At 45.8% G+C, this 22,267-nt stretch overlaps 6 protein-coding genes across 11 annotated transcripts; 4 read left to right on the top strand and 2 right to left on the bottom strand.

Moving 5' to 3' along the window:
* Nucleotides 1-52: 52 nt before the first annotated feature.
* On the top strand, nucleotides 53-8,577 carry rnf157 (ring finger protein 157). Of its 5 annotated transcripts, none has more exons than XM_061304644.1 (20): nucleotides 53-832; nucleotides 1,728-1,846; nucleotides 2,745-2,833; nucleotides 3,000-3,149; nucleotides 3,222-3,339; nucleotides 3,416-3,482; nucleotides 3,560-3,603; nucleotides 3,674-3,721; nucleotides 3,796-3,867; nucleotides 3,948-4,107; nucleotides 4,186-4,298; nucleotides 4,365-4,594; nucleotides 4,667-4,769; nucleotides 4,840-4,948; nucleotides 5,292-5,509; nucleotides 5,651-5,701; nucleotides 5,770-5,818; nucleotides 6,052-6,162; nucleotides 6,618-6,652; nucleotides 6,806-6,944. In XM_061304644.1, the coding sequence occupies exons 1-19, from the start codon at nucleotides 745-747 to the stop codon at nucleotides 6,650-6,652; spliced, it is 1,974 nt and encodes a 657-aa protein (XP_061160628.1). In that variant the 5' UTR covers nucleotides 53-744; the 3' UTR covers nucleotides 6,806-6,944. The 5 variants fall into 5 exon arrangements, with proteins under 5 accessions (XP_061160628.1, XP_061160631.1, XP_061160629.1 ...); XM_061304648.1 differs by lacking the exon at nucleotides 6,618-6,652 and adding an exon at nucleotides 1,395-1,540 and having other exon boundaries at nucleotides 274-832; nucleotides 6,806-8,577; XM_061304645.1 differs by lacking the exon at nucleotides 6,618-6,652 and having other exon boundaries at nucleotides 273-832; nucleotides 5,391-5,509; nucleotides 6,806-8,577.
* Nucleotides 8,578-9,000: 423 nt separating this feature from the next.
* Nucleotides 9,001-11,596, top strand: LOC133143103 (5-hydroxytryptamine receptor 3A-like). The gene is made up of 10 exons (XM_061264861.1): nucleotides 9,001-9,074; nucleotides 9,151-9,311; nucleotides 9,689-9,733; nucleotides 9,819-9,928; nucleotides 10,063-10,232; nucleotides 10,342-10,493; nucleotides 10,559-10,769; nucleotides 10,846-10,974; nucleotides 11,069-11,139; nucleotides 11,209-11,596. Exons 1-10 carry the CDS (start codon nucleotides 9,026-9,028, stop codon nucleotides 11,437-11,439), a joined length of 1,329 nt encoding a protein of 442 aa, XP_061120845.1. The 5' UTR covers nucleotides 9,001-9,025; the 3' UTR covers nucleotides 11,440-11,596.
* A 184-nt stretch (nucleotides 11,597-11,780) lies between these two features.
* On the top strand, nucleotides 11,781-13,966 carry lrrc59 (leucine rich repeat containing 59). 2 transcript variants are annotated; one of them, XM_061264830.1, is made up of 8 exons: nucleotides 11,781-11,955; nucleotides 12,032-12,138; nucleotides 12,235-12,294; nucleotides 12,547-12,705; nucleotides 12,785-12,889; nucleotides 12,963-13,035; nucleotides 13,098-13,307; nucleotides 13,529-13,966. In XM_061264830.1, exons 2-8 carry the CDS (start codon nucleotides 12,037-12,039, stop codon nucleotides 13,810-13,812), a joined length of 993 nt encoding a protein of 330 aa, XP_061120814.1. In that variant the 5' UTR covers nucleotides 11,781-11,955; nucleotides 12,032-12,036; the 3' UTR covers nucleotides 13,813-13,966. The 2 variants fall into 2 exon arrangements, with proteins under 2 accessions (XP_061120814.1, XP_061120813.1); XM_061264829.1 differs by having other exon boundaries at nucleotides 12,028-12,138.
* Nucleotides 13,400-15,477, bottom strand: nat9 (N-acetyltransferase 9 (GCN5-related, putative)). Its single transcript, XM_061264832.1, has 6 exons — nucleotides 15,304-15,477; nucleotides 14,883-14,992; nucleotides 14,675-14,815; nucleotides 14,553-14,612; nucleotides 14,316-14,410; nucleotides 13,400-14,211 (listed from the first exon to the last, which is right to left on the bottom strand). The coding sequence occupies exons 1-6, from the start codon at nucleotides 15,378-15,380 to the stop codon at nucleotides 14,041-14,043; spliced, it is 654 nt and encodes a 217-aa protein (XP_061120816.1). The 5' UTR covers nucleotides 15,381-15,477; the 3' UTR covers nucleotides 13,400-14,040.
* Nucleotides 15,478-15,718: 241 nt separating this feature from the next.
* syt15 (synaptotagmin XV) lies at nucleotides 15,719-17,378 on the bottom strand. Its single transcript, XM_061264893.1, has 7 exons — nucleotides 17,185-17,378; nucleotides 17,004-17,125; nucleotides 16,659-16,939; nucleotides 16,428-16,595; nucleotides 16,220-16,328; nucleotides 15,966-16,151; nucleotides 15,719-15,858 (listed from the first exon to the last, which is right to left on the bottom strand). The coding sequence occupies exons 1-7, from the start codon at nucleotides 17,376-17,378 to the stop codon at nucleotides 15,719-15,721; spliced, it is 1,200 nt and encodes a 399-aa protein (XP_061120877.1).
* Nucleotides 17,379-20,992: 3,614 nt separating this feature from the next.
* On the top strand, nucleotides 20,993-22,254 carry zgc:112285 (uncharacterized protein LOC561476 homolog). Its single transcript, XM_061264931.1, has 6 exons — nucleotides 20,993-21,089; nucleotides 21,151-21,260; nucleotides 21,330-21,424; nucleotides 21,486-21,766; nucleotides 21,839-22,002; nucleotides 22,071-22,254. The coding sequence occupies exons 1-6, from the start codon at nucleotides 20,993-20,995 to the stop codon at nucleotides 22,248-22,250; spliced, it is 927 nt and encodes a 308-aa protein (XP_061120915.1). The 3' UTR covers nucleotides 22,251-22,254.
* Nucleotides 22,255-22,267: the final 13 nt, after the last annotated feature.

The raw sequence follows: 22,267 nt of genomic DNA, 5'->3' as shown, positions 1-22,267 counted from the left end.
ACGCGTTCGCACCCCTGGATGCGCTTCACCACCCCCTTGTGGCGAGGAGGTTACATGGCTATAACCTGCCGATACTTAGCACCGTTGTTGCTAGATATAGCAACTTTTCACATTACCCAAGCAATAAAACCAAATCATACATTTTTATTTAGCTTTTACTACATATAAGAGACAATTATTTGCACAAGTAGATCAAGTTAAGTTTCTCTCGGTAGTGTTTTACTGCTACATGCATGCTGTCCCTGCATTGCAGTCTTCGCCGTGTGGGGGGGGCTTAGGCTACTACATATGAGGTGGCTATGCTAGCTGCTAAGAGAGAGAGAAAGGGGGGGGGGGTTACTGCGCCAAAACCAGGGTCCAGATTTTGTGACGTCACAGGATCCACAGCCCTCTGACAGCATCGACGCACTGCTGCTTTTTGGTGCTTTAAAAGTCCAAATTATTATTTTTAAAGGGAATCCCACGATTTCTGCTCCCCCTACCCCCTTCAACTAACCAACCGAGCTCCACCGTTGACCGGCGAGAACAAACAACCAGCGGACCGGTCGAAAATCCCCGGGACGGTCGCATCCACGGTATAGAAGGGGGAGATCGATCTCTTTTTATTATTATTTTTTTTTACAAGAAATGGATATAGACAAGGATCAAGCGGATTAAATGAGTCGAAGTAATCGTCATCGAGGGGGTTCGACAAAGCGAACCTTGAATGTCCATTTGGTTTTTATTACCGTCATTTGACTGGAGATGGGGGCTTTCGCGAGCAGACAAAACATAGGCGTGGAAGAAGTGGATATTCCATCAAATTCGGTGTACCGTTATCCACCGAAATCTGGTAAGACACTAACAACAGGTCAGCCCAATGGGTGTGTATGTGAGCGTGTATTGGAGTGTGTGTTTACCACCCTGCACAGCGTATTGCAGCGGATTGTGTTTTGCGCTAAAATGTTGAAAAAGTAAAACCAACATGATGCTGCTGAGAAGCTGGAAAAGAGCTACTGAGAAGCCTTCAAGGCCAACATGACATAGCGTGGGATATTTTTGGAGTGTAAAATTGCTTTACAGTTACTGTAAATAATAATAATAATTGGTGAATGGAACACAAACCTCCTGTGTGTCTGTAAAGGTAACAAAAATAAAACGTCACCTGCATAAGATCTTTGCATTTCATGAAATATTACAAACAGTTCTCTCTCACCTACCCCGTGCAATCAGTGGCGGTCCTAGCTTGAATGGGACCCCATAAGAGACCCCCCCCCCCCCCATCACGTGGATACAGAACCGAATATTTTCTTAATTTTCCTTTGTTGGCTTATAAATAAATTAAATGTTCCAATAATATGCCCCTATTAAAATGTAATTCTATGGCAAATCATTGTTTCTCATCATCTCGTCAGTGTTAGAAGAACGAAGGTTGTCGATGAAACTGATCTGTCAGACCCAGTTCCTCACAGCGGGATCTGGTGACAAAGCTGCTGACCTGCTTCAGGAGCTGTCATTCACTCTTGTTCTAGTCTGCAGGCATGTGAAACAAGTCTTGAAGGTGTCAGACTCGATCCACACCTCCCACAGCCTGTCAAATATTTATTCGAATTGTTACTATTATATTCTTGTCATGATTCAAAGCCAGCTGCACCGCAAAAAAAAAATACATGTGAATATTTTACAAGTCAAATTTGGAGGTCTGTACTGTCAATCTTCATTTTGCAATCTCTCATCTGGGTCCACAGGAAGTTACTTCGCCAGCCACTTCATCATGGGTGGAGAGAAGTTTGACTCAACCCACCCGGAAGGTTACCTGTTTGGAGAAAACACAGATCTTAATTTCCTCGGGACCAGACCAGTAGCGGTGAGTATTCTCACTGTAACTTGTAAAGTCAATTTAGCTCGCTATCCTTGAATTGTTACGACCATTTAAAAAAAAAAAAAAGTCTATAAAATCATCAAATCAATCTGATATATTTGGTTTTTTTTATTATTCATTTGACACAATCCACTTGATGACTTTTAACGCGCAGTACGCAAACTCACTCGTCCACACTTCCACATTCTGCCCGATTGCAATTTACGCAAATTTATCAGTGTAATTAAAAATGTCACGCAATGAGGCGTCCGTCTACCTGCGGGGGGGGGTCTCGATTGCGTCACCAAAAACTCACATTTTAAAGTCAACCTTGTGGTCTTGTTTATGTCTAGACTCAGGCTAAAATTAGCAGTAGTGTTTTTCCTCCCCGATTATGAGACCATTTAAATCCTCCCGCGGGCTCAGAATTCACCAAAAATCATTTCTCCCCCTTTTTCATCCCTCTTTGAATGAGACGTTATATAACGCTCGGTGGCTTGTGAGCAGATGGCGTGGTAAAATCATAAACCCGGCTTGAGTTATTGCACTCTGGCTCTCTTGCAAAAACGATCACGGACAAGCTATATTTAGAAACACACACACACACACAGATTCCCTCACAGGCAATAATCTCCCATAAGGAATCGAGTGTTTACAAAAGCTGTTTCATATACACAAGCATGAATGGCCGCTGTGACATTTCTAATAAGCCCTCCACTGTCGTCTACTGAAAGGCTCGTGTGTGTTTTACGAGCACGACTCTCACCGAGCTCCAGATGTGTAACGCCGCACATGGATATTGCGTAGTGTGTGGAGTTATGTTGCCACATCCTAGATTGGTCCTCCTTTTTTTTTGCACAGTCAGCAGCTTGTGGCTTTATTAAACTGACTCAAATGCTTTCAGTTCCCATACGCAGCCCCTCCACCTCAGGAACCGGTGAAGACGCTACGGAGCCTTATAAACATCCGCAAGGACACACTGCGGCTTGTACGGTACGTTGTAACACAACCCCCCCCCCCCCCCTCCCCTTGCAGAAATGCTGACTAAGAACGAACAGCAACCGCTAACTCGAGGCTTTGGAATTGAGTTAGCAAAAAAGGCTGTTTGCAAAAAGTGTCGAGCTAGCATCAACTGCAAGTTGTTGCTCTTACCTTGCAGATGCAGCGAGGACCTGAAATTGCCCGGCGACGACGAGGCGGGCAAGCAGCGGGCCTGCTACAACGTGGAGTTCACTTTCGATGCCGACACGCAGGTGGCCATCACCATCTACTACCAGGCCATAGAGGAGTTTCACAACGGCGTGCCAGTGTAGGTTCTGAGATAAGGAGAGAGAACACGGTGGTGGAGCTTGAATTTTGGATTTATGTTGGTTCCCTTTAGCTACTTGCCCCAGGACAGCTCTCTGCAGTCGGAGACGGTGCACTTCAAGAAGGGGGTGAGCCAGCAGTTCTGTCTTCCCTCGCACACCGTCAACCTCAGCGAGTGGGCGGACGAAGAGGTGATACACTTTACGGAAGACAAAGATCTCCGCCGTGTGTGCTAAAGTACCCACGTCCCTTGTTTGTACTCCTCAGTTGCTTTTTGACATGGAGAGGGAGATCTTCCCCATGGTGGTGCAGGCCGTGGTCGACGAGAGCGACGGTGAGTTCCGCTCCGACGCCGACCTGTGGCTTCAAATGACATTGTGAGTGAAAGTCTTTGTGTTTTTCTCCACGCAGAACATCTGGGCCACTCTCACATCCTGCTGGCCACGTTTGAGAAGGTAAACTCGATTGCAACAAGGTCTTTGAAGATGAAGTTGAATTCCTCATAGTCTGTTTTTTTTATGGCAGCACATGGATGGCAGCTACTGTGTGAAGCCTCTGAAGCAGAAACAAGTGGTGAGCACCTGTCAAATGGGTTTTTGATATCCCCCTGGAGACGTGACATCATTTCTTTGTCTTCCATTCCCCAGGTGGATGGAGTGAGTTATCTTCTGCAGGAGATCTACGGGATCGAGAACAAATACAACAGCCAAGAATCAAAGGTAAACGTGACGAGAGGGTCCTTTTTTTTTCTTCTGCTTGCGTGAGCTGATACGACCAACGGGGTTCCATTCATCTCCAGGTTGCCGATGACGAAATCAGTGACAACAGCGCAGAGTGCGTGGTGTGTCTGTCAGACGTGCGCGACACTCTCATCCTGCCGTGCAGGCACTTGTGTCTCTGCAACGCCTGCGCCGACACGTTGCGCTATCAAGCTAACTGCTGTCCCATCTGCAGACTGCGTGAGTCCACGCTTGCAAATACGGGGAGGTGCTCTTTTGCCAAACATTCCCATACTCTTTTTTTTTGTTTTTTTTTAGCCTTCAGAGCTCTGCTGCAGATCCGAGCGATGAGGAAGAAACTCAGTCCTTTGACGCCGACCAGCTTTAACCCCGTCATCACTTCACAGACGTCAGACTCGGAGGAACACTCGGTACGGCTAATATGAGCTAACCTTTGGACACGGATTTGAGTGACCATTTGTTTTTTTTCTTTGAAGGCATCCGAGCACATCCCCCCGGGTTACGAGGCCGTGTCCCTGCTGGAGGCTCTCAACGGCCCCCTTGCTACATCCTCCGTGGAGCCCCCCCTTCACTCCGGCCCCAGTCACGGGTCAGGGGCGCTGCCCACGTACGGTAGCGAAGCCCACCCGGCGGCGGCCCGTTCTATATCCCCTCTGGAGCACTCCAACTCAAGTCAGGGGCTCAAACTCAAGAAAAGCGGTTCCAAGTGAGTGAATGTCATTATTTATTTTTTCTACTTCTTTGAAGCCGATCTAAACCGCAGGTCTGCGTATTTTAGGTCGCTTTCCCAGAATTCCTCAGTGCTTCCCGAGGAGGAGGATGAGAAGTCCTGTAGTGAATTAGAAGCTCGTCGCCACAAACTTGCGGTGGATCCGCAGGAGGTGTGTATATTTTTACAGATGTTTCGTCAGGTCGGAAGCTCCTGTTACAACGACCGCTTTGGTTTTACAGTGTGGCGTCACACCAGACAGTGAAAATCTAACTCTCTCCTCCTCCGGGGCTATCGACCAGTCGCCGTGCACTGGAACGCCGCTCTCCTCCACTATCACTTCCCCTGAAGGTAACACAAAACGTACTCCATGAAAAGACATCTCACAAAGGAAGCTGCTATCTCTACAAATACTTTATCGCGTGTCAAAAGCAGAAGTAGGGAAGAAGATTCCAAGATCGAACGGTTTCCATTTCAGTAGTATCGACCAATCACGTTTGAGTCGTAGAGGGCAAGTTGTATATTTCTGAAATGGAGACAAAATGTGGAAAGTAAAACCCTCCGTCCGGTTCACGGAGCGTTTTAACATGAATAAATTATAAGACGGTGCCATCGCGGCATTGAGCGGATCCGATGGGAGGATTTTTTTAAAGACGGCGTCGGACCGTGATGTGTGTCTCCGTGTGTCTGCCAGACCCAGTGAGCAGCAGCCTGGCCCAGTCAGTGATGTCCATGGCCTCGTCCCACTCGCAGCACTCCCACATCAGCACTGACACCATGTCCTCCATGTCAGGGTCCTACCTGGCTGGGGCGGACGGCGAGCCCGGGGGGGGCCAGGAGGGGCTTGACGCCCAGGGCGAGGAGAACCGGGACACCCGCATGGAGAGCCGAGGACCCTCGCAGCTGGAAGGGGTAAAAAATTCAAATACAATTTCTGATAGCAATTAAAATCTCATTCACTGCCAGCCCAAGTTAAAAAAAAAAAAAAAAAAGACCTTTGACCTCTATAGTCATTTTGTTTTCATTGATTTCTGATCCTCTCCCTTTTCCAAGGAGTCAACAGAATTGAATTATTCCGTGGCTGTCGATGAGCAGGACTCTGAGGTGACTGGCCTATAATGACTCGCATGAGTACGTCATGGAAACTTTTTATTTCAGCTTTGTTTTCTTAGGGAAATGATGTCACAGAAGAGGACCGCTCCTCGCCATCCAATGGCAAAGGTACACATTGACACGTTGTACAAAAAACTAAAAATAAAGCCACGGTCAATGCAGTTCCCCTCCAATCCTGTTGGTGGCGGTAGTGCACATTGCAAAAACCAAAACACCACGAAGCGCAACACATTCAGCAATGCTTCATTCTCGCATGGCCGACCACCTCCCTTCCCGCCTGTCCCCCGTGCCCCGCCCGCTGTGCTTGGCTGCTCTTGTTTGACCTATGCCCTCGCTTGCAGGTGGGCGGAGCAGGTGTCCCGAGTTGGCCAATAACAATCAGGGCGTGGCCCTGTGTGACACGCCCTCTTTGGGCTTGGACAATGAGCAGGCTCCTGACGGCCGATTTGCCGGTGAGTGGACGCCGACCAGAAGCGATGCTCCAAGTTAGCTTGCTAGGCTAACACAAGGGAGAAAGAATGGCGGCAGAGGCTAACGCAGGCTCCTAGTAGTCAGTTCTTTCCTTTGCTGCTTTATTGCTTGTTGATACCAAGTAACTGCGCGCTCCCTCCATCCTTAAGCCCTGATGTGTTTGTGTTCATGTGTGCTTCATACATGCATGTTCTCCGTCAAGTGTGTTCATTTGCTTTGTATGAACATTCGCCTTGACGTCCGCCATCTTCTTCACAAAGCCATTTTCCTTCCCCATGTGTTGCGTTTTTTTTTTTTAGCTCAAATGTCGTCTCTCTCTTTGTGTCGTAAAACGTCTTCTGTTATCTCTCCCTTCTTCCTGTGAATTCCTCCCATCCCGTATTCTCCTCCTCCCTTCCCTTTCTTCCCCTTCTCTCGCCTTCTTTTGGATGGAAAGATGAGGAGTCGTGCCCAGTACATATTGAGGACTAGGTATGCAGTGTTGGCTGAGACTCGAGATCTGACAACTGCTCTTCAATATTATTATTTTTTTTTAATTTTGGGTCTTAGCTTAACTTAATTGTACGTTTATTTTCTCTTAACTTAAACAGCATCGTCTTTTTCCATTTGTCATCTCTCGTTCAGGTTTGATGTATCATGGCGGCTACAGACCCGTTTTGGACTCCACCAGCAACCGGGAGGAACAAGGGGTGGAGAACCGGGAGGGCCAGAGTCCCAAACACCCCCGCCGTGGACCCCTCATTGTGTAGCGCGCTCATACACACACACACACCTAAACACAACTACTACGACTACTACTTGCACTTCCTACTCAGTGCTTCATTACTGGATAACGGCTGAGCAGGGAATTCTACCACCACCACCACCTCCAGGTTCTTCTCCAATGAGGCATTATCTGAGCACTTTTCAAAATATTCCCCCCCCCCCCCCCCCCCCCGGTCTGTTGTTATTTATTACTCATAGATCTAACTTACCTGTGACAGTTTCATGTTGTGACTTTATGTAGAAGTTGCTGCTGCTCCACCACCACCAGCTAATCAGTCAGGGGTTACTGTGATCAATTACAATGTCAGGTGGGCGATTTCAGTGCTGCTCCTCTCTGGACGAACAAAAGCAGACATGGAGCTGAACATTAAACGAATGTAGGAACCCAGAAGGGCTGGATGGGCATCTTTTTCCGTCATTATGTGGAAAATTAGCATGCAAATAATCAATTCATTGATATACAGTACTCCTAAAAACGAATTGATACATTTTAGGATGAATCTAAAATGCAATATAATCTCTCAAGGTGAATTTGGGTTGAACCGGGAAAATTTTAATGCTTTTGTACAATTTGCTCTTCTCTAACAAGAAGTAAATTGACCACTAATTAAAACCGGTATTTGGACTCTTGCAAGATGAAACCTGATTGATAACCTGATGATTTTGCCATTCAGCTTCGTTTTGGAGATTTCGGAGAAAAGCAAATTATATCAAATACAAATATATATACTGAAACATTTAACATTTGGATCGTGATGATTATGCCCATCCCTGGCTACATCAATGAACTGGAATTAAGCCCCGCCCACCCAGCCGTATTAGCATGTCAGTATTGTTGCAGTGCAACTCTTGAAGCCACCACCCAGCAATAATAAAAGGCTTCATCTTCTCATCAGTTTGCACTGAACGGCTAAATTTTATTATTTTTTTTGCTCTTGTATTGTATTTTTTTAGTTAACCTCTTCTCAATGTTGATTTGTGTTTTTATCCGCTGCAAAGCACTGTGTTGTTAATTAGAATGTGGATTTAACTCTGAAACATTTGTAAAGGTTTACACATGCTCAACACTTAACTCACGTACTGTAGCTGGTTGTAAAGGGATATTAATGCACTATTAGCCGTTTCCTAGGCGACGTAACGTTGCATGAGGCTGAAGTTGAAGCATGATCCATCCAGGTGGCTGGTCTCGCGTCTTTTTAGGTGTCAAGTGGCCCTCAATTTCCCGAGCTGTCACATGATCGGTCACAGACTGAATGTGTCGTGAATCCGAATTTTTTGTAGGATTGTAGGCGTGAACGTGAGACGGAAAATAAAGTTGTTGGTTTCTTTTTTTTTTTTTTTTTGCAACTGACCAATCGAGTTTGAAAGTATTATTATTATTTTCATATTTTAGCTGTGATGTTTCTATTAAAGTAATGCTGTGCTGGTTCAAGTGCAAGGTTATCATCAAATGCACAGATTCTGTTGTGCATAATTGATTTCAATGAGGATCTATGATTTACAATACAGTAATCCACCCTGCATTGTAATTCCGTGTTTGCGTAATTCCGATTGTGGCCACAAGACGGCGACACAGTATCATGTTTCAAACTAAATTTCTAAAAACGAATAAAACATAAATTGAACTTCAAGTCCTTTAAACCTGATTTACGCCGACAGAAAGCAACGGTTGTATGTTCATTTTATGATGGGCCATAATTATCGATGAAGATTATGATTAATTCAGAATTATATAATTGATCATATTAAAAAATAACATTTGTAACACTGCCTCTAATTTCAAAAAAGTTGATCACTTCCTTATGTTTGATTGTCAAAACAACACGGCCAGTCTTGCATTGACCACAATAAAATACAATTATAATTTTTTATTATCAAACTGTGATTAAAGTGGTCAGTCAGACAGAGAGGGATCGATATGACCATTAACGAGAAGGCAATGAGCATCTACTGGCGCCACGAATGATTGCATTTCCATTTTGGACATGTGGGAATTAAATGTGGTCCAGCCCATTTTTCTTTTTTTTTTCTTCTAAATCCGCAGCTACCGAAGAGAACATTCTCACAAATCACTACATCATGATGCCAGCTTCTGGACTCATCTTCTTTTTCATGCTCTTCCTCACAGGTGAGTTTATGATGCTTTTTATTTTTATTGTATTGTTCTTGGAATATATTTAGCCAAATGTTGACATGCTATGCAGGAGTGGAATCCTCGGAGCAAGTGTGTTCTTACCATGATGTGTTGAATCATCTCAACTTGACCACACAAACGACTTTGTACAAGATGACGAGGCCGGTCAAAGACTACAAAAGGCCGACTTTAGTTTCGCTGCAGCTTATTCTATACGCCATTCTAGACGTGGTTAGTTTCTTTTTCTTGACTTATCTCGAGAAATGTATTTATTTGTATATATATATATGTTATTTTTACAAATTATTGACCAATCTAAAGTGTTAAAAATGGTAATATATGTATATATGAGGAAGGGATGCTATTCACTAAATGATAAATGCAGTAAATTAAGTCAGTGGTTGCCAGGTGACATCATAAATCCTTTTGTGGTTAATCAGTCAGACACTGATGCTGCTTGATGGCTTTCTAAACTGTAATATGTGGCTTCCATCATATTGGATGAATAATTAACCAAGGCTGGAATGCTTTTTTGGTTGGCAGATTGGGGGTAGGTTATCCTTTCTTGAATGCAATTGTTAATGGGTTTTTTTTTTTTTTGTCAACAGAGGGAAATTGACCAGACCTTCATTCCCTATGTTTGGATTTTAACGGTTCTTTCAAAACATTTTTTCAAGTTGATTTAAAAATTGCCAGACTTTTTTGGGGGTAATTATTCTAATTGTGTTTCTTGCACAGAGCTGGTACAATGATCACATCTTTTGGGATCCTGAGCAGTTTTGCGGGATTATGAACATCTCTGCCCCTATCGAATTGTTTTGGAAACCAGATCTGACCATTGAAGAAATGTAAGTACAACCAACATCTTCACATTCTAATCTTAAAATCCTAATCTAACCCAGTAACCCAACCACCCTAAACCTCAACTAAAATTTGATACAATTCTGATGCCTGACATCTGCAGCGTGATGTTGCCATGCAGGATCGAGAAGGACAAGGCCCCCCCGAGCCCTCACCTCACCATCTTCCACGATGGCTTCGTGGTCATGCAAAACAACCATGTACTGCTCAGCACGTGCAAGTTGGACATCTACCAGTTCCCCTTTGACCACCAGAGCTGCAAACTCACCTTCAAGTCTGTGGTCCACTCATGTAAGGCTCACCAAAATGTTACATATGGCAAATCTAAATCTGTTTTGTGTGAATGTAAAAAAAACCTTCAGAACAATAAATACTCGAGTATTGCTGATACTTCTCTCAGCGCAGGAACTCCAGCTGCTTCATGCAATCAGCTCCGCCGAGGCCACCCAGTGGTCACGGGAGGGAATGCGCACGCAGAACGAGTGGATCTTTGTCAGCGCGACCGTTGTCGACAACAGCAGCGAGTTCGGGATCGAGCAAGTTGTTTATACTGTGAGTAGTTTGTCACAAATACACTTTGAGGATCACTTTTCCTTACCACCAATGGGATGTCACAGATCAACATGAAGAGGAGGCCGGTGTTGTACATCATCAACTTCCTGTTGCCTCTCCTCTTCTTCCTGGCCCTGGACTTGGCCTCATTCTTCATCTCAGATAGGGGCGGCGAAAAGCTGAGCTTCAAGGTGACCGTGCTGCTAGCCGTCACTGTCATGCAGCTCATTCTCAACGAGATCCTCCCCTGCTCATCCAACAGAATCCCTCTCATAGGTCAGCCAAATGTGAAATGAAACATAAAATGACTCGCTTTTCATATTCATTGACGTCGTACGTCTGCTCCCTTCAGCCGTTTACTGCATCGGTATCTTTGCGTTGATGCTGGTCAGCCTGCTGGAGACCATTTTTGTCATGTACCTGATGGAAAAAGATAATGGCGGGGAGGATGTCACGGTCAGCGTGGATCAAAATGCTACTGGTGAACAGGGCTTTTTGTTTTGGTGTTTTGAAAATTGATTTTCCAATAATATGCTCCATGGTATTCTGATTCATCTCATTTTGTTTGTTTGCAGCAAAGAAAAAACAAAGTTGTGCATGCATCTGTAAAGGGTCCTCGGATGAAAATCCACCTGAAATGATCAAGGTTTCTATAACTCTGCAAAATGTTCTTTATCAGTCAGATATTCACAATAACCCAAAAAATCCGTTGCAGGATGGCCGTCTGACCGAGTCCGACTCTCTGGAGGGACTCTCCAACGAGACGAGGGACTTGATGAAGGCCCTCACGCTGCTTCTCGAGAGCAGGAAGGAAAAAGAGAACAAGCCCGGCTACTGGACCAGACTCGCCTTGAAAATCAACAGAATCTTTTTCATCATCTACATCACTGCTGTGTCTTTGTTTTTAACCGTGTTGAGCTTCTTTTGGCATACAAACCAAGAATAAAAGATTGATTAAAGCGATACCACAGCGGGCTTTAGATAGCATATGCATGCCATTGCTTGATGCAGATTTACTTTAAAATATACGTGTTTTTTTAACAGTACAAGCATGCCTGAAACAAAAACTGTATTCATGCATCTATGTTCACCATTTATGAAATTATAAAATGTAATCCACGCAAATGCAATTTGCTGCGTTATTTTTTTAAACACACTTAGAGTCACTTTTGATATATTAAATGCTATTTATAAAAGGAGTAATTGTTAAATAAATGAATTTTTGGTGGGTGTAATGTGTCCTCCGATACTGTAGGGGGTGCTGCTCGCTGACCCGCCTCCCCTGTGCGGCACAAATCAGTGACGTGGATTTTCATTCAATGTCCGAGTCGCCCCGAAACTCGCACTACAGTGCACTTCAACGCCTGATTTTACGTTACTTTTCTTATATTTACAACGAATTCCTGTCATTTTTTGTCGCTAACCTTGCTTCGAGACATTTTTGACACGGTGTAATAAACAGGTGAGTGCGTCATTAACTAAAAAAAATGCCACCGAATAGCCGTGAATTGATGCATTTTACGTGTTTGCACAGGTAGGCAAAATGAGTAAAAGCAACAAAGTGTTTAATTTAAAAGATAAACTAAATGACAAGGAGATGGATTTGAGTCTGTGCAACCTCACCGAGGTGCCTGTCAAAGAGCTGGTGAGTTCACGCGCGTGAGGGGTGAGCTTACAAAATTCACTCATAATATTAATAAAAAACTATATAAAAAAACGAATAATAACTTAATACCAACAGGCTTTATTCACCAAAGCGACGTTTTTGGACTTGTCATGCAACAACATCTCCTCTATGCCGGTAAGTGCATTTTTTAAAACCTAGAACTGTTTTCTAAAAATGCAATAAGAGTAAATTTTCTAGTATAATATTTTTTTCATCTGCTGAAATGTTAAAAAAAACAGCATAAAATCGTCTATGTAACATTGTGTTGAAATTTATAACCCCGGTTTAAACCCCCCACTTGAAAATTCTCTGACGTCACTCATAACCCTTGCGTTGAAACTCTACCCCCCGGGCTACTAATTTTCCTGTGTATTCTTCACATGGCAGCCTGAGTTCTGCAACCTAACCCACTTGGTGAAGTTGGACCTGAGCAAAAACCAACTGACCTGTTTGCCGGATGACATTGGAAACCTTACCAGTCTGCAGCACTTGGATTTGTACAACAACAAGCTGATCACGCTGCCTGTTAGCTTCTCCCAGCTGCGGGTGAGTGGAAGCGCATATATGACAAAAGTTTTCATTGTCGCTAAGCTAATAGCACCGTTTTTTTTTCTTTTGCTGTCAGAGTCTGAAGTGGTTGGATCTGAAGGACAATCCTCTGGATGAGGGGCTGGACAAAGTGGCGGGAGATTGCCTGGATGAGAAGCAGTGCAAGCAATGTGCTACTAAGGTATAAAAGAAATGCAGAAAAAAAAACAGCAAAAGATGTCAAGTTAGTCAAAAGTTGTTGTTTTTTGGGTCAGGTTTTGAAGTACATGCAGGTGCTGCAGGAGGAGGCCGACCTCGCACGAGAGAAGCGACTTTTGAGGGAGAAAGGTCAGGAAACAATGTTTGATCTTTCACATATTAGAAAGTTTTAAAAACGTCTTTTCCATCAGAGTTGGAGAGGAAACGAGAGGCTAAGAAGCGGGAACGTGAGGCCCGTGAGAAGGAGGCGCGTAAGCGGGAGAAGGCAGAGGAGAAAGAAAAGCGGAGGAAGGAATACAACGCCCAGGTGGCCGCTGCCGCCGCCGTCCAGGAGCAGCAGCAGCAACAGAAGAAGAAGAACGAGGAGAAGAAGAGCAAGAAGAAGAATGGACTTGCCACAGGTTAATTTTTTTTTTTGCATTGTAAATTCATATTTGTCAATACATTTTTGGGGGCTATACTTTTAGATGAAGAAAAATGTTACTCAAAAACATTTTCATATATGGGGGCAATATATTTATTTCTGTTGTCAATATCAGGCATACATCCAAATATTTCATTTAAAAAAAAAACAGGTAACCATTGTTTTTAAAAACAATCTCCTGTCTTTGTGTCACTTCAGCAGGGAAAAAGACCGTAGCGGTGTCGGCGTCAAAGCCTCGCCGCTCAGCCTTAGGTCTTCTCTTCAAGCTCTTCCTCCTGCTGCTGCTCGGCATGGCCCTTCTGACAGCCACCTGCCGGCTGACGGAGCTGCGGCGGGAGGACGTGTGCGTGGCATTGAACGCCGCCCTGGACCGGGGCCTGACTTGGGCCCGTGAGCAAGAAATCATCGTCCACCGGCTCCTCGGCAATCTCTCCGCGGCTGTTAAGGACTTTGTGGAATCCATGCAAATGTCTAAAAGCTAAACTGGGTTTGAAATGAATCTTTCTCATTAAGATGGCCGCTTGTCGTTGACGCAGAGAGACAAAAACGTGTGAAAATTCCTATGGAATTGTCGCTCTTTGTAAAACCGTCTGTTTTTAAATAAAATAAAAAAAAAATTCTGTCTTCTCACGCCAATTTGCAGCATTCTTCTTACAATGTGATCACGTCTTGAAATAAACGTGCTGACTCCACGCCTCTGTCAAAAGACCTCACTTGGAAATGTCCGTGGCCGTCTGTGACTTTGGTTCCAGTCTTCGGCCGCAAGCTGCCAGGTAGTCCCGCTCGGTCATGTGACCTACTTGCTGCAACAGCATCCGGCGGAGTGACTCGTCCACCGCTGTCTCCAAAGTGACCTCCTTGAACACCTGACACACTGATACCTACGGAATCATCATGCAAACCGTTCGATAAAATACAGAAAAAATAATATCTCAAAAGATAATACCTCATTATCCAAATTTATAATTATTAATATAGATTTTACCTGTTGGAATTGTAGTTTCTTGAACAGAGCAATGCTGACTTCATTATCCAGGCCGATTTTGGCTTGGAATTTGCTGATACCAAGTTTAGTGACCCCTGGTGGTGGACAAGGCAGTCATCAGTGAAAACTTATTTTTTAATAAATTCATCTGAAAATACGCCCCCTCCCCTCACATTATAATTTTTATTTCAAGTGTTATTTTTCATCCTAAAAAAAAACCATGCAGTAAAAGCTCACCATAATTCATCATCATTTGTGTCACCTCCTTCCCGATGCCTTTCCCTCTGTAACTGGGCTCTGTAAATAAAATAAATTAGGTAAGGAGAGACACGAGAAGCAAATCTCGGTTCTTTCTTGACCTGCTATCATGATCTCCAGTTCGGCCTGGGAAGGATCCGTGGGGTCGGTCAGGAAGATGTTGACGTCTCCAATCATGCATTGCACCTCCTCTGCTCCAGAATCCGCCCAGCGCCGTTTGTCCAAGATGATGAAGGTGCACTCTGGGAAAACCGGACATCAGGCAGTGAAAATCTATCGATCAAGAATTCGGTTTGCCAAACAACTTACTGTCTGCGTCTTCCCTCCAGCTGCGTTGCATATCATATTCCTGCTCCAGTGTCAGAGGTTCTGAAGCAGTCAGTTGTTGCAGCTCCTCAGACTTCATCCACTCGTGGTACCTAAACAAAGCAATAAATTACAGACCTTTCTTCCTTTCCTAGGATCTACTTTTGATTCATGCATCCTTCCTACCTTTCTGCCTTCCATCCTTACGTGCTCAGACCCAATTACTTGCATAGTTCCTAACTTTACTTAAGACTATTCATCCTCCTTTCCTTTTATTCTTGCCTTAAACCTACCTTGATGGACTCTGTTGGAAATATATATAAAACATTTTTTTTATACAACACAGTACATCTTTGATGACCTAACCATTCTGTTCTGTGGATAAATTATCAATATTCTTGAGTTACGTTTTAGTTGCAATTACCTTGGCACGTGCTCAGCATTGTACGGGACCAACATGACTTTATGTCCTTCCAATAACGTGTTTGCATTTATTTTCATGATGAAAATCTGTATTAATGTCAAAATGAAACGTGGCTTCGTAATTTACAAGAATTTACAAGAAGGGCGTATAAGTTGACGCACTTCCGGGTTACTTCTCACTCTACGCTACTAATTTAACGGCACAAGAGGTGACTTGCGCCGTCTTGTGGACATCAGCGGTATTTCAATTTTTGCATTTCAACACCTTTTCTCTCTTTGAGTGAAAAATTTCACCTGAAACATCTAAACACTTATTTATTTTTTTCAATTTAAATGAATCAGAATATTTTCATTTTATTTAGCCACTTTACTGAAATATATTTGTGTATATGTCAAATATATTGCAGACAAATGCCTTAAGTGGTTGTGCAGAGTCCATGCCACACTTTGACCGCCTTGAGTGGTGTGTTGACCATGTCCATCCAGTGTTGCAGCTGCGGACCCCTGGCGTACATAAATGGACCAAGCACCACAACTCCCAGCGGAACTGAAGGTTCTGGGTGTGTAGGAGAAATAGTTAAACTAGTTAGAAAGCTTGAGTTATCCTGCTCGTTTAGACAGTACAATAAAAGTGTAACTTCCCTCTAGAAGATGATGAGTTACCTGAGGGAACGTGATCGGTCTGCCGCCGCACCTCCAAGCGGAGGCAGGCCTCGTCCACGTGTTCGGCCCGTAGTTTGAAACTCGTCCTGAGCTCGAATTCCGGTTCGCCGTCGGCCTTCACGGCGCCGCTGCTCTTGATCTTCACCACCTGAGTGTGAATTTGCAAGCTTGCACGCACGCACACACCTGTGAACAGAAGATATGTTGAAATAAAGCACATTGAGTGTAAAGAGACCACCCAGAGGACCTCCCACCTGCATCCATCAGAGGTTGCATTCCTCGAGCTTTTGGAACCTCCACTGATAGGCGCTGTAGAGTCGGGTTGTAGCTCAGGGACACCAAGACCTCACCGAGCTCTGAACACTGACAGGAACACGTAACAAACTTCAATATGAACATCAATTTATTAATTGTTATTTGTAATCACTATTAAATTAATAACTATGCCATCTATGCACATACATGATGGTGGTTTTCAGTGTCCAAGTCTCTCCAGAGTACCCTACCAGCCTGTCCCAGTTCTCCTTGCAAAGGAAAGAGCACCTGGCCCACTGCGTGGCGTTTGCCGTCATGTGACACGCTCAGCACGGACACACTGAGCGTGCTCCGTGACACACGGGCTGGTGTCACCTGGTCATGTGGAGGACAAGATTGGGGTCACATCATCAAGTGTGCGCACGCTCACATTCTCACCTGGAACAGGAAGTAGTCATTGAACTCCGGGTCAGGCCTGGTGCCCCTGGACTTGGCCTGGCGGGGACGCCGGTCATCGGGTAGGAGGCGGAGCTGCACCAGGGTGACGTTACTATGGAAACGAGGCGGCAGGTTGCCCAAGCGGAACAAGGAGACGGCTAGCTGCTCGCCGCCGTAACGGTACTCCACTGAGAAGCAGAGACGCGTTGCCATGCCGGGCGGTGGCGCCTCCACCTTCCCAGAATACAAACCGGCCAGCACAGTCCCCAGTGGGTACCAACCTGGAACATTAAAAATTGAAAATGGGATGAGCTACCAACCCGAATAAAAGCAGTGGTGACTTACTTTGAACACAAAGAGAGCCCCGGTGAGCCAGAAGGTCCATCTTAGTCACCTCCGTCTTATCCTCGCTTTTTTCCCGAGGTATTGGGAAGCGAGGAGGCAACATGAACGGAATGTCGCCGGGCCTTAAGACAAACACCAAATTGTGAGAAACGAGTCAACAGTACTTACTGACGGTACTGACTTGGCACAGGAATCTTGCGAAACGGGGATGACCAGAGGGGTCCATGATGGGACGTGAGGTACGGCAGCGACCAACTCCAGGTATTGTCTGCGATCACGCCTCCTCTTCCACCTCCACAGACAGAACATCACCAAACCAAGAAGGAGAAGAATGAAAAGAAGCAGAAGTCCTGCAATGAGGCCAACGGGAACCATCGAACCCGAAAAACAGGAGAAGTCAAAATGTGTGTCCATATGTGTGAGGTGGACACAGCTGGCTGCTTCTCACATGTACACACGCCCTCTATTGGTCAGTCATTTTATTAGGGGCAGTACTTTGGAAAGCAAATGTAAAGGCAGAATTTTCAAGATTGATTATTCTTATCCTGTACAAGAATAAATGCTTTGGAATCCTGCCACCTGACCTGATCTTAACTCTTTAGCCACACACACGGAGTCCAGAGATAGGCTGTCAGCTAATGGGATGACAGGTGGCCGGTTAATCCTCGGGGCCCAAGATGCGACACAACCCACGGCACTCGTTCACTCATGCACGCACTGATGATCGATCGCCACCATTTTGATGCTACAGGTTGTTCACCTAGAAGAAGTGTTTGTGGGACTGGAAAGATGTCGGAGGGGAAACGGGACACCATTTAGCTATACAGAAGAGGACATCACTTTAAGGTATGAAGATTATATTCCCATTGGAGTGTTGTTAACTAGGAATTATTATTCCAGTAAAATAATCTTTTTTGTCTAAAAAATGACATAATCCAATTTAGGTACTTCTTAGGTTGTTGCCCTGGCAATGAAGCCCGTGCGACCCCATTCCGAAATCTACCCGGCAGTGTGTTGTTCCGTCAGTCCATCCGTGTCCTACTCCATCTTGACGGAAGGACCGATGGACGACGGTGATGCCAACACACCCATCTTCTCAGTCTCCAAGAGCTCCATGGATGTTTTCAAGCGTGACCCGATATGGACCGGCCTGGATCTATGCCGCAGCTCCAGCGCCAACGTCGAACGGGGCACCCTGCAGGAGCTGCACGGGTGGCGGCGCGTGGGCAGCCTGCAGTCGTCGGATGGCAACAACCCGGCCGCTATCAGCGAGCGGCTGGTGGCCAACATGCGGCGCTGGAGCCGTTGCAGTGGCGGAGGCAGCGTGCACAGCCGGAGCAGCACGCCCGACACGGTGGTGTGGGGCGGCAGCGCGTCGCGACCCGGCAGCCTGGCCAAGGACGTGGCCTGCTGCGCCCCTTCTAGCTCTTCGACCACTCTCACCTCCTCGCCATTCATCTCCCCGTTCATCTCCCCGCTGCTGACACCCACTTTGCCATCCGTGGAACAATACGCCTTGTCCCCGGCGTCCCCTCTGGAGTCCGCTACCACGCTGATACCTGAGCACGGAGACTCTCCAGGGTCCCCCCTGGCATCCACCACCCTGCCTCCTGAGCCCTTCTTTCGGGTGAGGAGTACAGAAGATGACACCTCCGGCGGTAACCGCTTGCTTTATTTTCAGTATCCCTCCCCAATGGCGTCGTCCGTGTGCTCAGAGGAAGGCGTCTCACCATCCCCTGGATGCCTCCCCGATGAGGAGACGCCCCAGATATCCGATGGCCAAGTTCAGGTGTCAACTTCAGTGGATGAGGAGCGAGAACTGGATGAAGAAGCTTCGGTGTGCCACCTCCAGTTGCCGTGGCAACCGCAGCCAAGGAGGTCGCCTCTGGTCTCCTCGCTGAGTGACTCGCTTCTGGATGAGGGGTGCAGATGCTCCAGAGGAGGAGCTGAAAGGGAGCCCATCTTCAAGGAAAAGTCCCAGCAGAAAATGGTGGACGCCGCCGTGCAGACGCTGTCCCCCACGGGTTCATGGTTGGATATCCACAGTAACACCTCCCACTCTCTACTGGGCTCGCCTCCCGGATCCAAACTGGACCTGAAGGCCTCTGTGGACTCCAACTCTAACCTGGTGTCACCCTCCTCCAGCATGATCCCGCCGAGCGAGAGCGAGGAGGACGAGAAGCTGAAAGACGTTCTGGGGCGTAGAAGGTCGTGCCTTAAGACTCAGGCCGGCGAGGAGAAGAAGGAGCCGGGGGGTAGGAGGCGGGGCAGCATGAAGCAGGTGCAGTGGGACGAGGACGGAATGACGTGGGACGTCCACGGCGCAACCCTGGAGCCGGAAATGTTGACCGCGGCCATACGGAAGCACCTGGAACTCCACAACAGCCCCCAAACTGTCAAACGACCCTCGAAGAAGAAGAGCAAAGCTCCTGCTCCTCCTCCTGTGGTGCTCCCCGACGCCACTCCTCCAGACAACGGAGAGGAGATGATACAAGACAAAGGAGCCGAAAAGGAGGAGGAAGGAGACGCGGTAAATGACAACATCCCAAAATCCCCCTCGCTCTCGCGTGGGACCATACGGAAGAGGAGTGTTATTAGGTCACTAAGACCAGGGTGGTGTGGAGGCTCGAAAAAGGAAGACTAAGACAGAAGATGTTGAGTAAATTCACTGATTACTGCAGCGCAACAGATTTCAAATATGCAATGTAAAAAAAAAAAAAAAAAATTGAGAGTTGATAAAAGGTCTCAACAGCAACATTTTAGAATTGCAACATTGTGGTACATGAAGATACACTGTTTTGCACTTTGCATTTTATTACACAAGTCACATTGAAAGTGATGTTTTGTTATTAATGTACTAAATGTACATGGCTGCTCTATTGCTGCTCTTTGCACAGGCACTAATCGATTTCTTAACAAATGCAAAACAAGAAAATCCATTACAAAATGTTGCAGAGAGTTGCTAATAATTAACAATTCTACAAAAAAGAACATTCAATCTCTGTATTGCCACTCACGGTTGAAGTTTACTAACTTAATTTAGCCGTCTGCCTGTATTATACTGCCCTCATGTGGCCAAACAGGGAACAGCAATAAGAGCAGCACAATGTTGTTGGCGTAACATAACCGATATCATCATGAATTCTGGTCCACCCTATATTTCTTATAATAATATTTGGCATTTCTGTATTATTTTATTTATTTTGTATGTTATCATTTATGCATAATTCCATGATTTTATTGTGATCAAACTTGATTTGTGATAGAACGTTTGTTTCAGTTCGTTGGGTGATGCTAGCTGTTTAATTAAAAAAAAAAGTAGATAAACAAATTAATTGCGTTTAGCACAAGTGGTGTTGAACTTTGCACCGCTTTTATAATATTTTATAATATTTTCTAAATATCATCACGACCTTCTACTATTACAAGAATAACAGCCATGGCCTAGTTCGATGATGCGGGTGTACCTAATATTCTGCTCTTTAACGACAGTCAGCTTGTTGAACCGTATTGAGGTGCTGCGACCATTCAGTGTTTCAGATGAGCGTGCACATTCCCATTCAGAGTAAAAAAAACAACAAAAAAAAACAGCAAAAACTCACTGGTGATTTCCAGATAGCCTTTTCTATACTTTCACATTATCATATGATCGGTAGAAGCGCAAAAGTGTTTTTATTTTAAAGGGGTGGTTCACTTTTTGTCCATAAAATACACAAATGTTAGTGTTGTTTATCCCCAGAGGTCATTTAAAGGTCACTATGCCACTGTAGTACATCACCTGACATGATGTTTGTGTTCACGACTACTACTGTATGTGTGTGAAAAGGCTTTTTTTTTTCTTTTTTTTTTTTGTGTGAAAAGTCATCACAGCAGGAGAACAATCCAGCGCCTTGTTGTGATCCAACTCATTGTGTGTTTGTGTGCGCGTGTACCTGCTGCTATAAAAACGGCGGGTTGCGCGCGGCCTGATGATTTTTGCACGGAAAACAATGGCCGCCGCGCTTCATGTGGTGTGTTTGCTGCTGCTGCCGCTGCTGCGGGAGGCTACGTACACGCCTGGCAAGCAGCATAAGGTCTTACACCTGGGTGAGAATACACACACATATTAAAATCCCAACAGGGTTGACATGTTGTTTTTTTTTCCCAGATTGGCCCAAAGATTGCGGGATGGCCTACTTCAAACCCAACATGGTCGAGAGGATCGTGTCGGGCAACGAGGCTAGACCGCATTCCTGGCCTTGGCAAGTCTCTCTGCAGGTATTTGAAAAATGAATATTAGTAATTAATAATGCACCTACTGAGGCTTCTTCTTCTGTTGTTTGTCAGGTTCGACCCAGAGGTAGTAAACATCACATTCACGTCTGTGGAGGAACTTTGATCCACAAGAATTGGATCCTCACTGCTGCTCACTGCTTCCAAAAGTAGATAAAAAGCACATTTTGGTTCTGTTAGAGACTCAAGGGATTAAAACCGATTTTTCAGGGGAAAAGCTGAGGACGCCGGCTCGTGGAGGATCGTGCTTGGCAAACATCGGCTGAGGCGCTCCGAAACGGCCGAGAGGGTCTTCCCAGTGAAGCGCATCTACCGGCATGAGAATTTCCGCTACCCGGCGCATAGCGAGCTGGACTATGACATCGCTTTGGTGAAGGCAGCCGTTGACATCCTCCCGTCCAACTTCATCCGCTACGCCTGCCTGCCGCGCAAGCAGACCAGCCTTAAGCCGGGACACTACTGCTGGGTGACGGGCTGGGGTGACACTCGGGGTGAGTCTGAAGGAACTCGAAAAGATCTTTGTTTGGGGAAAAGTAGACAGATGTTTTGTTGAAATACATCAGGTGGGAAGGAAAACGTTTCCCTGGCAGAGGCTCTCAACCAAGCCCGCCTCCCCATCATCGACTTCAAAACCTGTCGGCAGAAGAAGTTCTGGGGTGACCGCGTGCGAGACTCCATGATCTGCGCTGGCTTTAGGGACATCGAGGATCCGCCCGCCGCCTGTCAGGTTGGCTTCTGTGTTCCCTCGTGAGGGGCGGGGGGGCAAATTATAAATCAGAGCGGCGTTCTTCTCAGGGGGATTCTGGAGGGCCTCTTTTGTGCCAGCTGGGCCGCGAGCATTGGGAGGTCCATGGCGTGGTGAGCTTCGGCCCCATCGGCTGCACGGTCGAGAACAAACCCAGCGTCTTCACCCGCACCGCCGCTTACATCCCTTGGATCGAGGCCACACGCATCCGAGACTTCTTCCTGCACTGACGTCGCTTCCACAACAA

The sequence above is a fragment of the Syngnathus typhle genome, linkage group LG18, assembly GCF_033458585.1.
Source record: "Syngnathus typhle isolate RoL2023-S1 ecotype Sweden linkage group LG18, RoL_Styp_1.0, whole genome shotgun sequence".
Taxonomy (NCBI): Eukaryota; Metazoa; Chordata; class Actinopteri; order Syngnathiformes; family Syngnathidae; genus Syngnathus; species Syngnathus typhle.
Note: the sequence above shows the minus strand (reverse complement) of the source record. Positions and strands in the feature narration are given on the sequence as shown.

What these genes read in the sequence shown, in the direction of transcription:
- zgc:112285 (XM_061264931.1), top strand. Translation starts at nt 20,993, where the DNA reads ATGGCCGCCGCGCTTCATGTGGTGTGTTTGCTGCTGCTGCCGCTGCTG. An exon ending in GCATAAGGTCTTACACCTGG is followed by an intron (nt 21,090 to 21,150) that starts GTGAGAATACAC and finishes TTTTTTTCCCAG; the next exon opens with ATTGGCCCAAAGATTGCGGG. An exon ending in CTTGGCAAGTCTCTCTGCAG is followed by an intron (nt 21,261 to 21,329) that starts GTATTTGAAAAA and finishes GTTGTTTGTCAG; the next exon opens with GTTCGACCCAGAGGTAGTAA.
- rnf157 (XM_061304643.1), top strand. Translation starts at nt 745, where the DNA reads ATGGGGGCTTTCGCGAGCAGACAAAACATAGGCGTGGAAGAAGTGGAT. An exon ending in CTCTGAAGCAGAAACAAGTG is followed by an intron (nt 3,722 to 3,795) that starts GTGAGCACCTGT and finishes TCCATTCCCCAG; the next exon opens with GTGGATGGAGTGAGTTATCT. An exon ending in CTCGCCATCCAATGGCAAAG is followed by an intron (nt 5,819 to 6,051) that starts GTACACATTGAC and finishes CCTCGCTTGCAG; the next exon opens with GTGGGCGGAGCAGGTGTCCC.
- lrrc59 (XM_061264830.1), top strand. Translation starts at nt 12,037, where the DNA reads ATGAGTAAAAGCAACAAAGTGTTTAATTTAAAAGATAAACTAAATGAC. An exon ending in ACAACATCTCCTCTATGCCG is followed by an intron (nt 12,295 to 12,546) that starts GTAAGTGCATTT and finishes TTCACATGGCAG; the next exon opens with CCTGAGTTCTGCAACCTAAC. An exon ending in GCGACTTTTGAGGGAGAAAG is followed by an intron (nt 13,036 to 13,097) that starts GTCAGGAAACAA and finishes CTTTTCCATCAG; the next exon opens with AGTTGGAGAGGAAACGAGAG.
- nat9 (XM_061264832.1), bottom strand. Translation starts at nt 15,380, where the DNA reads ATGAAAATAAATGCAAACACGTTATTGGAAGGACATAAAGTCATGTTG. An exon ending in ACAAATGATGATGAATTATG is followed by an intron (nt 14,411 to 14,552) that starts GTGAGCTTTTAC and finishes GTCCACCACCAG; the next exon opens with GGGTCACTAAACTTGGTATC. An exon ending in AGAAACTACAATTCCAACAG is followed by an intron (nt 14,212 to 14,315) that starts GTAAAATCTATA and finishes ATGATTCCGTAG; the next exon opens with GTATCAGTGTGTCAGGTGTT.
- syt15 (XM_061264893.1), bottom strand. Translation starts at nt 17,378, where the DNA reads ATGGTTCCCGTTGGCCTCATTGCAGGACTTCTGCTTCTTTTCATTCTT. An exon ending in TCGCAAGATTCCTGTGCCAA is followed by an intron (nt 17,126 to 17,184) that starts GTCAGTACCGTC and finishes GTTTGTCTTAAG; the next exon opens with GCCCGGCGACATTCCGTTCA. An exon ending in GGGCTCTCTTTGTGTTCAAA is followed by an intron (nt 16,940 to 17,003) that starts GTAAGTCACCAC and finishes TTAATGTTCCAG; the next exon opens with GTTGGTACCCACTGGGGACT.
- LOC133143103 (XM_061264861.1), top strand. Translation starts at nt 9,026, where the DNA reads ATGATGCCAGCTTCTGGACTCATCTTCTTTTTCATGCTCTTCCTCACA. An exon ending in TATACGCCATTCTAGACGTG is followed by an intron (nt 9,312 to 9,688) that starts GTTAGTTTCTTT and finishes TTTTGTCAACAG; the next exon opens with AGGGAAATTGACCAGACCTT. An exon ending in ATCCACCTGAAATGATCAAG is followed by an intron (nt 11,140 to 11,208) that starts GTTTCTATAACT and finishes AATCCGTTGCAG; the next exon opens with GATGGCCGTCTGACCGAGTC.